The 16,110-nt window shown below is 39.6% G+C and overlaps 1 protein-coding gene across 1 annotated transcript; it reads right to left on the bottom strand.

Annotated features, from left to right (window-relative positions):
• Positions 1-1,368: 1,368 nt before the first annotated feature.
• On the bottom strand, positions 1,369-16,068 carry LOC108233834 (beta-glucuronidase). The gene is made up of 12 exons (XM_017412535.3): positions 15,826-16,068; positions 12,919-13,104; positions 12,646-12,827; positions 12,109-12,251; positions 11,742-11,929; positions 9,960-10,109; positions 9,628-9,806; positions 8,621-8,767; positions 6,439-6,523; positions 4,326-4,502; positions 4,038-4,173; positions 1,369-2,517 (listed from the first exon to the last, which is right to left on the bottom strand). The coding sequence occupies exons 1-12, from the start codon at positions 16,015-16,017 to the stop codon at positions 2,366-2,368; spliced, it is 1,917 nt and encodes a 638-aa protein (XP_017268024.1). The 5' UTR covers positions 16,018-16,068; the 3' UTR covers positions 1,369-2,365.
• Positions 16,069-16,110: the final 42 nt, after the last annotated feature.

Genomic DNA, 16,110 nt, shown 5'->3' on the forward strand with positions numbered 1-16,110 from the left:
AGCTAGGAACACACTGTTCAAATAAGATTGTAAAGTTCTTTTTTTGCCGCTCTCCCCTCCCCCACCATCATTAATTATGCCCTTTAGGTGTATAGACTGTTAACATTCTGGGTTATTTTAGTAAAAACGACGAAAAAAATAAAGTTGAGGGGATGGAGGAATAGAAATCCACGTGTCAGCAAAAACAAAAATAACAAAAAAACAACAAAAACCTGTCTAATAAAATTCATTGTGGGGGAAGACTCACTGGGTTTGCTTCTGTGTTGCCAAATATGTTTTAAAATGCTGTATTTTCTTACATGGAAAAGTGTTACATGACTTGTAGGAAGGTGCGAAGATTTGTTTAAATCCAGCTTATCTCATGGGAAAACTGTTGACAAAGGCTGAGCGAACTTTTATCTGTCGTCATGTGGAAATGATCTACCATTAAAACATTCCCTCTGAAACTACCTGTCACTTTAAGTCATTTAAATGAAAATACATGGTGTTTTTTCTCCAAATAGCCACTTTAATCTGAGGTTTAGACATTGTCCTGCCAATAACCAGGAGATTGTTGTAGCAGAGTAACATTGGTTTTACTGATCAAAGATAATAAAAGTCAGTAAACGAGGAGTTTGTGTTGACTGACTCAGCTTCTACCTCACCAGACTTTAGCTCAATACTTGTAAAAGTCATAGCCATTTTTGTGTTTGCTGAGGTTGATTAGCTGTGGCGGCCATCTCGAAATGGTTCCAAAGTTAAATTAGTTGTATGTTTTATCTGTTGATTACTTTGTTTCATTAAAATCTGTAGTAATAAAAAAACACTACAAATGCTACAGACACACAAAAACATATTTTGCCAGTTGGTGATAATTAAGGTGAGAGATTTCCTGCAAACATACACAATATGGACAAAAGTATTCGGACAGATGTTAGGTGTTTCCGTCAGGCCCCTGATCTCCAGTGATGGGTTAAATTAGTGCTTCCGACTTTGTGGCAGACCCTTTTCCATCCCAACCACACAGTGCCCCCAGCTCACAAGGCTACGACTTTCTGGTTTGTAAGTCTTAAAAAAAAAAAAAAAAAAAATGGTAAACAGACCTTAGATATAGTTCACTGTTATTAAATGTATGTTTGAAAGAAATATTTTGTTTTTGTGAAGCTTTTAACACAAAGGTCAATGATGGGATGAACTCAGAATGAGAGTTTGATTTTTCTCACAACCCTTTATTAGGTGGATCACTGAAAACAAACCTGATGGAACGGCTTCAAGTAATGACTTATATGGTCCATATAAGTCATTGGCTTCAAGGCTTCAGTAACTTTACCTTTACTGTAAATAACGAGACGTGGAAAAACGCTTTGGGAGACAAATATAAAACTCACGATTGTTGTAAAAATTATCTTTATTGTACTCATTCAATTACATCAAGCAATAAGTTTCCTTTGATTATAAAAAAATAAACCATTTCTGATTAGATTTAGTCTTGACATTAACACAAACATTGGTCAATAATCATGTAATGGACAAAAAGCAAAAATCAAGCACTCTGTTAGTTTAACTACACAATCTGTTGTCAACATCAATTAATTCAGATTGCTGGATTTGTATTTATTTTTTAGTCTCAAACATATTTGCCAAAAAAACAAATGACAAACATGGTAATTCTCTTCCAACAGTATCTTTGTAATCTGATGTGTTGTGCTTTATGTCAGTGAAGAAATAGCTACATTTAAGCATTTCTTTTTTGTTTTATTTACATACCTGTCAGAATCTCCTGTCCAGCCTTCAGTCATATGTATACCACCATTATGCCAGTTATAACACGTTGATTGTACCACTAAAGAGGTTTTCATTTCTTTCTGCAAAAACATTCAATGTTTAGCAAAATACTTGTAAAACAAAAAGTTGTAGTGGTTTAGGTAAACTCAGGCAGCTGGGATAGAGTAACTTCAATTCAGTCCATCAAACTGAACCAAACATGTTTTTGTTCTTGTTTAATCAAGTCAAAGTTATTTTATGAAGTAAGACATCCAATTGTTCAATCTAAACATTTTATTTAGTGAGGGCAAAACCAAAGGCAGAAAGAGATATTACAAAAAATCTAGTTATGTTCATCTATTTCATTACATTAAAGCCTTTAAAAATGGTTTCCTAACATTTTACAGGATATTTATCGTCCCCACTGAAGACTGACTTTGAAATATAAAATTCAAATAGGCTGTACTAAAGTATTGCAAAAAGAAGGGGAAAAAATGCTATAAGATTGTATCATTGTCTAAAAGCTCACATTGATTGGTCTGTAAAGATTTGACCTGAAGTGTTAACTCTGAAACACTTTACATGGAGTTCACATGAAGCTGAGCCGGTCCTGGACCGAGGGTCAGAGTGGACAGGGGTACTTGGTCCAAAGAGGCAGCTTGCCCGTTTCATTCGCCAGTCTCCAGTACCTCTCCTTCAGGACGTAGGCCGCCGCTTTAGGTTGCCTTTGCCGAGTAAAAATCCCCTTCTTGTTCCCCACCACTCGAGTGACCCCTGCGTAAACAACAACAACTTATCAGGATGTTTGTTTTTTGTTTAAGTCACTTTTAAAGGAGTTGGAAGTAGACCAAACTGCTCTAAGGATAGTGATTGTCCATTCAGATGAGAAGCCTAAAGATGCTATCCATCGCTGCTGACTGTCGCCATGGCGACCATGTTAAGTTTAGAAGGCCGACGTGGGACACACTGATGGAAAATAAGTTGTGTTAAAGGAAATGCTTCAGTGAATAAGAATTAATATAACTAAAGGATTTGTTTAGCTTAACCAGTTTAAGTTTCATTTTAAATTATGTATGGTTGTATGAAAGGAAAAAGTCATTCCAAAGAATGATGTTGGAAACAACTAAGTAAAACTTTATTCTTCTTCTTTTTTCCCTAAAACCCAGAACTACAAAAGGCAAAATGTTAAAGATATATATATATATATATATATTTTAAACTGTGAAGCAAAAATTAAGTTGGTTTGTTTTAAAGGGATAGTTTAGTGATTTTTGAAATGATGTTCTGTCAAATAGTTATTAATGGTTAAGATGGCATCTCACTGAGCTGCAGCTGTGGCTAGGAGACCAGCCGGTGACTAGAAATTGTGGGAAAATTGCGAGAAAATGTAAACTTTCAGCTGCAGTCTGACTGAACTCTTAAATGTTTGCAACCAAGTGACCATTTAGCCACGCAGCCATGTTTTCAGCTGACAGTTTCTGAAAAATCGGACTATTTTTCTGTTTATGGCTTACAAAAACTGTATTCTTGGCCATGCACATTATTTATTTTTTTTTGTCCGCCTCAGATCGTTTTGTACCCACCTTTACAGATTTAACCTGCAGGAGTACTCTTTAGAAATGAAAGGCAGATTTAGACCAGTTTGTAAATAATTATTCCTTATTATCAGAATGGTTTTTACACCTGGATGTTCTCTGTCAGAGGAGCGCTCCTGTGCAGGGGTCAAAACACAGCTGAGTGCCCTTTAGCCCGACCGGAGAGGGCTGCGGCAAAATTCAGATGGGGTAGAGACAGGTTGGAGACGCTCGCAATGACTTTGTGACTAATTCAAGAGAAAAGTTGTTGCTCAAATTTTTGGAACATGTTCAAAACTCAAGCTGCTCCTTTGTGCTCATGTGAGAAAGTTGAGAACCCTGCAAAAGTCAGAAGACATTCAGGAGACTCCCTCATGAATGCAATACATCACCTTTAGTATCATATGTTTGCTCTGCAGCTCAGTCAGGATTACCTCTGGCCTCTTGATTAAGGCTTTCACTGATTGATAGACCTCTTTGTTTAATGCTTTTTATTACCAGCTTTGTTAGGGTGTCAAGCAAAAACTACAAGGGATTTTCAGGTTAAAATAAAAACATTTAAACTTTACAACTTGTATTTCTCCAGAACTGTGTGTGTTCTTGTCTTTCATTGTTCTACTTGCTTCATGCTGCCTCAAGCTTAGTGAAACTGTTTTTTAAATATAAATTTAATATAAGACCACTGCAAAAAGCAGGGATTACACGAGCAGTTGTGTTCACCTTGTGCAGTCATGAAGTCAGCAAAGTTCCAGATGAGTTCTCCGACAACATACTGCTTCCTTTTCTGGTCAAAGATGTTGTGGTAACTTTGTAGGACTAGTTTCTGGTACTCCTCAGTAAACATCATAGGTGGATCCTGCAGAGGGAAAATAAAATGTGTTATGCCAAGTGATAACAAATGAAAGAGCTGATGTAGTCAGAGGTCCAGAGACTGTAGTTGACAAAAAGTGCAATTCCCTGCAGGAGTAAGATCCCCAAAATGAAAACGAAAAGTTTATGAATCCTCACACTGTGAACCCCTGGCACCGCATCTGCTCCATATTCACTCTGGATGATGGGTTTCTGGTACTTTTTGTACCAGTTCTCAAACTGAGTGTTGAGCTGGATGGGGATGACCTCCAGGTGGCCTGGATCGTGGTACCAGGAGAAGTAACTGTTCACGCAGATCACATCCACATAGGGAGCCTGGAAACAAGACGAATGGGAGTAATTTAGGAGAGAATCTCAAACACAAACTTATTTTTTGTACTTGCTGCTAAACGTTTTTGAAACCATTTTGTTCAGCTCTTAGTGATAGATTTTACATGATTAAATATGAATTATTACTTCCCTAAAAAATTATAGCAAATGTCATTTTTTCCCCCAGTTTTATGAACTGGAAAGCAGAGTAACTGGTTTATTTTTCTTTTGTGAATTCATAACTTCTTCACAAAGTTGTGGCTGCAGAAGAATAGGTGTCTGGTTTTATAAATCTTACCTCACTGAACAGAAATTGAATATAAATCCTTGCCAAGACAACTCATGGTAGATTAATGATGAACAACAGTCTTTTAATGCTGACTGACAAACTTCTGCAGGATATTTCAACATCTTGAATTTTGCTCTCGTAGATGGAACATGATCCAACTTGCTTCACTTAAACTCATTTTACCTCTTTTTTTTTCCCTGCATGTTCCTCTGCCGTCCCGCTCAACTGAATTTGGAGAACCTTTACTAAAAAGGTGCAATAATGTGAATTATTTCTGTGTACAAAACGTGCTTTCTAAAAAGAGGTCCTAATTCAGTCAGACAAAAACATTAAGTGCCATCATCATTGTCCGTATTGTATTTAAGAGGAGAAATTGTTCTGAGCTGCAGCTGGGGACGGCTGTGGATCAGAGGGAAGGTCGGTGGTTTGACCCCAGCTTTCTGAACCCGCATGTTAAAGTGGCCCTTGGCGGGACACTGAACTTCAGGTTACCCCGGGTTTGCTGATCAATGTGTGTGTTTCAAGTAGTGAATGTAATCTGCTGTGAAAAGTGGTTTGAGTGCTCAAAAAGAATTGATAAGGCTTACATGAATACAGCCTATTACAACTCCATTCAATAGCTGTAATGAATTGTTCTCGTTTTATGTTCCCCTATGTGATGTTCGAGCCCGTTTGAATTCTAAATGATAAAAATATTAAAACCTGGAGCTTTACTAAGGTTTCTCTATACGCCCCAAAGTGCATTCTCTTAATTACAGCAGATTCCCCAACAAGCAGAGTCTCTGCTAAGAGTTGTTGTTGCCATTTTATTTGACAAACTACTAATCAAACGTCTAAAAACACACGTTAGGATTCTGGTGACCTGTCCAGAGTGAACCCCACCTCTCACACAATGACTGCTGTGAAGAGAAAATGGATGGATGGATAAATGTAAGCAGACCTGGCAACTGTGGAGTAAAAGGCATGCATTATAAAGCAGAAGAGTGTGCTGCAAGATGTCCTTGATTAAGGTGCAGAAATGTTTGTATACTCTGTATAATGTTAGAATACTCTACACAGCTCTTTTCAGTTATTCCTAATTTAGAATAAGACCCTATTATGGTTAAGGTGATGACATACCAGTAGAAATATTACTGTAGTAATAGTGTGGTTGTAAAAGTAGCTTTTGAAATGTGACAGCTGACAAATGCGTACAGCACCGTCTCGGTCTGTGATCAGTTGTTTAGCATCAAACCACAGAGAGACAGGGTTCAAAGTTTCATTGTGTTTCGACTGAATCAGTCTTTTAAGCTTAAACCTAGAATCAAACGTATCCTGAGGGGATTGAAGTGATGTTTTTTGTGATTGTAATATTACATTTTTTCTAAATCCTTCGGATATTCTGTGATATCGTACTAGACCAAGGGTGGGCAACCCTGGTCCTGGAGGGCCACTATCCTGCATGTTTTATGATTTCCCTGCTCCAACACACCTGATTCAGTGGTTAAATTACCTCTTCATGTTCTGCAGAAGCCTGTTAATCACCCATTGATTCAAATCAGGTGTGTTGGAGCAGAGAAACAAGTAAAACATGCAGGATGGTGGCCCTCCAGGACCAGGGTTGCTTACCCCTGCACTAGACTGTTGAAACTGAGATGAAGACTATAAACTCACTCCTTTGTCCCTGGCGTAGTTACTGTCTGAGATAAAGGTGACAGGTCGTGTGGGGTCCAAGGTTTTGGTATGTTTTATCAATGTTCTGTAAGAAAAACAAACTGCAGGTGAGAATACTGTATGTCAGTGGTGTCCAATCCTGGTACTGGAGGGCCACTATCCTGCATGTTTTAGGTGTTTCTCCGTTTTGACCCACCTGATTTGAATGAATGAGTGATTAACAGAACTTAAACACCTGCTGAAGAGCAGAAAACAACTAAACCATGCAGGATAGTGGCCCTCCGGGTCCAGGACTGGACACCACTGCTTTAAGTGATAAACCAGAGGTTAATCTGTACATCAAATGATAAATTAATGAATGAATTCATTCCTGAATTTAATCATTCTATTAAGTCAAGTTGTGAAGGCAACAGGTCAAGAAGGGAAACCCAGATATCCCTCTCCTCAGTGACAGTCATCCTAAGGTGTTCCCAGGCCAGAAAGGAGACTTCATCTCTACAAGTTTGGTGTCTTTTCATGTTCTCCTCCCAGTGAGACATGTCTGGAAAACCTCCAAAGGGAGATGTCAAGAAGGCATCCTAATCAGAGTCTCAGCTGACTGCTCGTGGGAGTGTTTGAGTCATTTACTCTTCCTCTAAGGCAGAAGTCACACACCCGTTAAATCTGGAATCTCATTCTTTTGGTTATAGTCCAAATCTCACTATATGTAAGGGTTGGAACTTGGATGGAATGGTAAAGTGAAAGCTTTGTCTTCTGGTTTGACTCCCTCTTCACAGAAGAAAGAGAAGCTGAAACCTTATTCCCCCAGTTCGCCTTTTCATCTCTCACACCATCCTATCTTCAGGTGTGAACAAAGCCCTAAATACTTCCCATGAAGCAAAGACTCACTCCTGACCCAAGGGTTAAGAATCATGGCCTCAGAAGGGCCTCATTCCATTCGTTTCATACTCAGCTAGGAGCTGCCTCAATGGATGCTGAGGGTCATGGCCTGAAGACACCAACAAGCCCATGTCATCAACAAACAGCAGAGCCATAATCCTGAGGTTCCCAGACCAGACACCCTTCTCTCATGAGTACACTTTGAGTTTCAGTCCATTACCACCAAAAAGCATTGGAAACAAAAGGCGGCCATGCCAGAGTCCAAGTTGCACCAGAAACACGCTGGACTTTGTATCACAGATACAGACACAGCTCTTGCAGCGAACCTGGTACCCTCACAAAATCTCTTACGGACACATGGTTATCAACCTTCATTTTTACAAAACACATGTGGAACAGACAAACTCCTCTGATGCCCCATCAGCAGCTGTGTGAGAGTAAAGTTCTGGTCTGCTGTTCCACAACCCGAATGTAAGCTACACTGCTGATCCTGCATCTTTGGTTTGACCATCAGTCGAAACAGCCTTTGGTCTCTCTTTTAGAAAATTAGGACCACCCACAGTGTGCCACTCCACAGACATTATTCCTGTCATCTATGTTACACTGAAGAATCATGTCAGCAAAAGCAGCCACATGATGTCCAGATCCTTCAGCATCTCAGAATGGCTCGTTCATCCTCCGCACTCATCCACCAGAGAACGCTTTCCTATTCCAGCAACCTTTGCCAAGGTGATTGACAAGTTCTCCATCAACGGACCAGGTGACCACACAAAGGAGATCTTCAGAATGTTTGTTCCAATGCCCAACAATGTCCCCAGTCTGGGTTAGCAAATATACTTCTAAATCAAACGCACAGATGGACCTCGTTTCCCCTTTCTGAGAAGCCAAATGTCTTGCCAGAACTGCCTTGAAGCTAACAAACTTCCTTCCAACGGACTTCTTTCTTTCTCTGAGTTTTAACTTCAACCACAGTCACAGCTGCAGTCTTTTTGGCCGCTCTGTGCCTGTAAGCTGTTTGAAGAGTCCTCTGGGAAAACACAGCCCAAAAGACTTCTCCCACAGTGGGTGTCCACCAGTGGGTCCTCTAGTTGTTGAAACAACAAGCACCAATGACCTTCTGGTCACATGTTCTGAAGGCTGTGTCTGCAGTAGAATTTCTGAACAGGAAAATTTTCCCTAACAACTGTTTTGATTTTTATACCATTTAAAAAAAAAGTTATCTTGCTTACTTGTGTAATATTTAAAGGGGGCATCTATTCAGTGCTTCAGACCTTTGAATGAGAACAAAACTCATAGTACTCACTTGAAATAAAGTTCAGCAGGTGGCATCTCTGCTGCGGGCTCATTAGCTACAGACCACATCACCACAGACGCATGGTTCTTGTCCCGGCGTACGAGCTCATCCATGACAACCAGGTGATGGGCCAAAGATGCGTTCCCAAAACTGCGACTATAATAGCAAAGCACAAAACATACATCTCACAGTGAACTGCCCGACTGACAAAATACTAATGATGGGAATTTCAACCAAATTAATACTTTGATTGTTTTAAAAATACGTTTGAGACTGGAGTTGCTTTATACAGCAGTAAGTCACTTTGGTACTGCCCCTACTTTCACTAACCATTAGCTCGATTTTCCAGGCTGAATTAAACTATTTCGTCAAACTGACGTAAGTTAAAGAGCCATCTGCAACAAATATTAACTGTTCCTAAACTTTTCACAAAACCCCACTTCCAAAGATCTGAATGATCATTTTTGACATTTCTGAGATAATTATTTCATGCTCTTTGTGCAAAGAACCTGTTTCACTGGCAATGAACGTGAATCCAACACCAAAAATTCAATTTTTATCTCATCTCATTAATATTCAATGACCCCCCTCTTGTGAAAAATCTAAATAAAGTTATTTATTTTTGGAAAACATTTTGGAAACATGTTGCATTCTATGGGTCTTTAGCCACCTGTCAGTATTTTTTCTAGGACTGTAAATCTTTCTGTGCACATGGCCTTGACAGTTGTTTACTTAGCTTTTTAGGATACATGTTCCCAAACCTAAACGCATGTTTACATCTCTGTGGGCTTGAACCAAAGTAAAAGGTCACTGCCAAAATGCTAACATGCTAATGTTTTAAAAGCACAGACAAGCTGCACCAATCCAGCACTGCTTAATCTGTTGTTAAAAGAGTAATACAGGTTTTCATAAATTAACTTGTTTTTGATTATGATTATATCTGCTACTACGGTGGAACATGCAATGACTCCTACCAGTGTAAGACAGTTTAGAGAAGCAGCACTGATGACACTCACATGTCTCTGATGCCCACTCCTGGACATTCATCGATCACTACGATGCCATGGCGGTCGCACATCTGCAGAATCTCCTCAGCGTAGGGATAGTGGCTTGTGCGGAACGAGTTGGCTCCCAGCCACTTCATTAAGTTAAAGTCCTTCACAATTAGGGGCCAGTCCAAACCTTTGCCTCGAATCTACAACACAGTGGAAGAAGATAAAAAGGATTAGGTCTTTGAACCAAATTTCAATTTTGCTCACTAAAACAAAACAATTCTACTTAAATGATCAGTCATCCATGTGAATATGACAGACACTGAGAAGTTTGGCTCCTGTCTGGTCATACTCACATCAGCGTCCTCATGCTTATTGACCCCATGGAAATAAAATGGCTTGTTGTTGATGAGAAACTGGGTGCTGGTCACTTTAACAGTGCGGATGCCAACTGGTAGAGTATAAACATCTTCATAAGATCTCTTATCATCAGCCATGAGACGAACCTAGACGTTAAAATGAAAAGGTCAGAACCACAGAGACAGCAGTCATTCCCTGATAATACAATCCAACACCTATTTATGTGCATCCTATAGTAATATACTGTATATATTATATAAAGGGAAACCTGAAGCCCAATTTTAGACAATGATTGAATTTCATGGGTAAAAATTATTAGGAAATGTGTAAGTCATTTATTCAGAAAGAGAAATCAGTTACAGCAAACCCTAGTTTTACCAATGGGGAACTGTCAGAATATTCAGAGACTGATCGGACTAAATTAATAAATAATTTGATTTTAATAATTTCTACAAAATAAATGAAAATCTACGACTTGCTTAATATAACACAAGCTTGCTTCCATGTTTTATGTTCAAGTGCTGTTTGTTGGAAAAAAGAAACAAACCAATCAGAAACTTTATTTTGGGTCTCTTAACAGATTATTTTATCAACCAGGGTGTTCAGAGTCCCCCAGATTATTAAAACAAATGAGTTTAAGTTTGTACAGATAATTTGATCACCAAGTTAGATTTGGACTTTTACCCAGTGTCTTTTAACTTTCCCCACGGGGGTTAGGGGATTCAAGACGAGCTGCTGGCTGATTTACAAAGTGAGCTAGAGCTGATCTACAGTTTTCAGCCAGAAGTGGATAAGATATTGTTGTGCAATTCTTGAAAAGATGACTGCTCAATAAAAAGACGGACTTATTAAAAAGGCTGCCCAGCACTCAACATTTAAACATTTGAAACTCTTAACCCTTGATTTTCTATGTTTTATTAGCAACTTGGAATGATGCACTTGGTGTTACATAAAGGAGCTGAAAAGGCTAAGAGAAAGTTCGCTGTTTAACAAAAGCTGCACAAAAACATTACAATACAAGTCATCTGAGGACCGTTATGAAAACATTTTGAGAAACAGGGACAAAATATTTTTAAAAAAATCATCTAGAAGGACAATGAGGTGAATTTTGTTTTCAAATGAACATAAATAGTGTGTGAAAGTTGGGTTTTTTGCATGTTTTGCTGTACTAGTTTTACAACACTGTTGTAGAATATTAAGTTTGTTCCCACACACATACACTTGTTGCGTAGATTGTGTTACATTTGCATAATGGGGTTTGACTTGGTCTGCTTTGATCTCGATAAAAGCGTGATGTGTTTAAGAACATGCTGAACTGGTCTATTAGGGTGTAATAGTGCTGTGAGCCATCTGTGTGGAAACTAAACGGGCTGTGTGGTTGTGCTGTCAGTTTATTACATATCCCCCTGCAAGTGCTGCCTTAATTAGAGTCCTAAAACCATCTCTGCACCTGCAGCAGGTTGTATCTGTTTGCAGATGTGAAAGATCTTTGGGTTTCGTGGGGAAGAGAAGGCACAGTAGTGTTGACCAAACTTAGCTACATTATTGTGTCACTGCAAACCAGAAAAACAAATTCTAAGATAAAATTCAATGCAATGTAAGGCATCCTGTCTTTTGATAGTTTTAGTGGAAAATATCCTGTTGAATTCATTGATCTCAATTCTACATCATGCTGACTAACTTTAAAATACAAAATTACACTTTTTCTACCTGACTGCTCTTTTGGTCTCAGTTAAATGTGTGTACATTACAAAAGGTATGTAAGCATGTTGTCCTACCTCCACAGAGTATAGATAACCTGGATTCTCGTGCATCAAGTATGGCCACCACAGCTTCACATCGGTCACTTTAAGCACTCCAGATGGCTCATTGGAGGAGGCCACACAGTGACCCTCTTTGTCTATGAAGGTGACCTTCACAGAGGCTGTGGTTGCCCCTCGGACTGACACGTTGTATCTGACAAGTCCTAAAAACAAAAACAAACAGCTGAAATGAATGGGACAATAACAAGATGGATATTATATAGGTAATAACCACTCCAGGCATTAATTTGAATTGGTTAAAATCACAGAAGGAAAGGTGGGATTAAAAAACATTATCATTGTTGTGAAGATCTGTGCTTACAGAGTGGTTTTCCAGTTTTACCTGTGTTATCCAAGAAGTCTGTAACCACTGTGATGTCGTCCACATAGGTTTTAGGGGTCGTATAGAGCAGCACAGGACGGTGTATCCCAGCATAGTTGAAGAAATCAAAGTTGATAGTTTGCACAAAATAACCATCAGGATACCTGCAGACCGAATCAATTCTTAGACATCTAAACTGATTCATCGGTGAATGTTTAGACAAAAGTAAACACGCTCACAGAAATAGGAGAGTCAACAGAAAGTGAAGCAAAGAGAGGAGGTGATGTGGAAATATCTTTTCGATGGAAGTGCTGACAGAAGCTGAAACTATCAGTACTGGCATGGATTCAAGTTTCATACATACCAGAAGCAAAAAAAGCATTTCTAAGCATAAATCAAGCCTGAGCTGAAGCAATCAGTTCAAGAATATAAATTAAAATCAGATCTTTTTTTAAATTATTTTTTAAAGTAGGCATACAGTGAAGTAAAGGTTTTGGGCAAATCAAAGCAGATTAAAGAGGCTAAGTGTGTACAAAAAAATATATCAAGAAAAATTACATTGTGCGGTCATTCATGTACTGGATGCTGCCCGGAGGAAGACTCTGCAGAGTCAGCGTGTTGTTGACAGCAATGGTGATCCTGCACGGCACGGTGGGGTTCTCCTGCAGCACGCTGTCGATCTCAGCCTCAAAGGGAAGATGACCACCTTCATGTTCGGTCACTTTCACACCGTTCACCCACTGGTGGGGACAAACAAATCAAATCTCAAGGACTTGGTGTTACATATTTTTGAAGTCTGGAATGACTCAAGGAGGTGCTCATCCTACTCACCACTACTGAATAATAATGAGCACTTCCCACTCTGAGAACCACTCGTGTGCCTCCGTCTGCGATCCAGTGGGCAGGAATCACCACCTCTCGCTCGTACCACACCCAGCCAATAAAATCTCTCAGTGTGGGGTCTTGTGTGATGTCATTGTAGCTGGCAGGGACTGGCATGTCAATCACAGGGCCGGTCTAGAGAAGGTCAATGAAATGTCAGCACTTCAGTTCAGTAGAATGAGTTTAAAATAAAACCCAATAGTTATGATTTGATGATTAAAATGAATTGAATTAGTTTGGTTCTATACTTGTGTGTCTTGTTCTCTAAATGCATCAATAAAATCACAATCATGACATTTATTGTAATACGAGTCACGTTTTGTAACCACCACTTCCTATCAAGGAGATCCAAAAGTCAAACGCATGTTATTTTTCCATTAGAAACTTTGTGCTGAAGGGATCAGAAATGCAGATGAAAACAGATGTTTACAGACACTGGTTTAAAAATACAAAAACATTTTTTTCTTCAGTGTCCGACTTTTCATTAAACCTTTCCCGTTTTAAGTCAGGATTCCCAAAATAATCTCTATTTGCAAAATGCCCGAATAATGAGAGAAAGAATCTTTTATTACTTTCTTTAAAGTCACAAGTTTATACACTAACATGACCAGTTTGGGAAAGCCCAGATGATGAGGTCATGGCCTTGGAAGCTTTTGATTGATTAGTTGACAACATCTGAGTTAATTGGAGGCACATCTGTGGATGTACTTTAAGGGACAACTCAAACACTCTGCTTCTTTTTGTGACATCAAGGGAAAATCAAAAGAATCATCCAAGAAGAATTGTGAACCTCCACAGCTCTGGTTCATCCTTGGGTCCAATTTCCAGATGTCTGAAGGTTCATCTGTTTAAACACCATGAGAACATCCTGCAATCATCACGCTCAGGAAGGAGACGGTTCTGTGATCCTGAGATGAACAGGTTCTGATGTGAAAGCTGAAGACCTTGCTGGTCAGAGAGTCATTCTCCACAGAGACACCAGTCCTGAACCAACACGAGCTGAAAGGCCACTCAGAACAAGAAGCCCCCAGTCCCACAGAAACAGAAAAGAGACAGTTTACAGTTTCTAAATGCACACAGGGACAAAGAACTTACTTTCTGGAGACATGTCCAGTGGTCTGATAAAACTAAAATTGACCTGCTTGGACATAATGACCCTCATTATATTTGGAGGAAAAAGGAGGAAGCTTACACCACTCTAATGTGAAGTACGGGTGTGGCAGCATCATGATGTGGGGGTGAACTGACGCAGTAGAGACTGGTGAACTTAACAAAATAGATGGTATGATGAAGAAAGAACATAATGTGGAAATATAGACCCTTTGCATCTACAAAGTGCTGCCACTGCAGAGATACTCACTTTGCAAACAAGATAAGCGTAACAATCGAAGCTCAGATTATTTCAGCATGTTACTTCTGCAAAGAAGGCAGAGGCTGCTGGGAAGTATTCGGACGATCCTGAGCCTGCAGCTAAAGAGCAGTATTTGGAAAAACTGCTTTTAATTGGTGGCCAAGACTCGCACAAGCTCTGCAAACTGTCTGAAGACGAGAAGGTTCTTCCAGCAGAATCATGAATGAATCACTAAAACCAACACAGACTTCTGAACATTCTTAGTTAAGGTCAACCCTGGAGCCTAGACTGAAGCACCTAGGTGTACATTGGTAACAACATGATGTATGTGGCAGCAGCTCAGGCCACAGGCTATGGGCCGTTATCACTGTCTAATCAGTCAACTAATGATTAATGTAATGCAGTAAATCAGTTTCATCTAATAAAAGAAATACTACAGCACCTGACAGGAAATCTGCAGAACAAACTCGGATGTTGCTCAGTTTTCCTTTTTGAAATTCTAGTTTAACCTCAACCAGCCACAGACGCCCAAGTTCCTCTGATAATTGTTGAGTAACTTCCTCCTAATTTGTTATAACTTGTGGTCGCCTGCAACAGTGTGAATTTTCCTCACAATCTGACTGATTCTGGCAGCCATGTACACAGTAATAATTCATCTTTTCTTGATATTCTACCAGTAAAATACGGCACTACTGACACAGGACAAGCTTCTGTTAAAATGTGCAATGGCCAAACCTGAAGCAACATCTAAAAACATCAGTCAGGAAGTTAAAGTTTGGACAAAAATGGGTTTTCAAATGGACAACAACCCTGAGCATCCTGACAAGTTTGTTAACCTTAAGCTACTTTGTAACTAAGTTGGTGTTTTTGGAGTGGCCATCACAAAGACCTGATCTCAGTCCCAGAGAAACTTTGTGAGCAGAGCTGAAAAGAAAACAAACCTGAATCATTTCCTCCAGTTCTGTCAGGAGGAATGGGACAAAACTACAGCAAACTACAGGGAGAAGATTGTGGAAAGAAACCCAAAAGTCAGACAGATTATAGGCAATGCTTCCAAATACTAAAGAAATATGTGCAAACTTGTGACTTTATGTGAAGTAATAAAATAAACCATCTCATTATTTGAAAATTTAGCAAATAGGAAAAATTTGTGTAGTCCCAGCTGACCTAAAACAGGAAGGATTTAGTCTGATTAAATGTAATGCTTGTGTTTTTTTATAAAGTGTATGTAAACATCAGGTTTCAGCTGTAGATGCCTGAAATTACAACACGTGCAAAGCGACATTAAAAGGTGTGGCTTCAAAAGTATAAGAAGGTAAAAATGTCTAAAAATAAAACACCTAAAGTAGAATTAAAATGTTACTGGCATTAGGCGATACTCACAGAAATGCCTGTTGAAATGAAGTGATAAAACTCTAAAAGCCTTCACGCTGTAAGCTCCGTATGGCATGTTATGTATATTTGGTGTAAAAACCTTAAAGATGTCAGCTGAAAGCCCGGCTCACCTCTGCCAGCCGACTTTTGTACCAAGCCTCCTGGAAGCCCTGGTTCCTGCTCGGGGACCTGTCGGCCCTGAAAGCCCACAGCCCGTTCAGCTCCTTCAGCTCTCTGGAGGAGGACTCCCGGGGGAAGAGCATGCCGGTGTCCAGCAGGAGCACCGCGTCAAACGCGGCGAAAAGCCACAAAACACGGAGCATCCCGGCTCTTTGCTGCACGCGCCTTCCTGCACTGGAAACACACTACTCTTCCTGCTTTGTCCGTCACGTGACCAGCTCCATAATCACGTGACC

The sequence above is a fragment of the Kryptolebias marmoratus genome, linkage group LG13, assembly GCF_001649575.2.
Source record: "Kryptolebias marmoratus isolate JLee-2015 linkage group LG13, ASM164957v2, whole genome shotgun sequence".
Taxonomy (NCBI): Eukaryota; Metazoa; Chordata; class Actinopteri; order Cyprinodontiformes; family Rivulidae; genus Kryptolebias; species Kryptolebias marmoratus.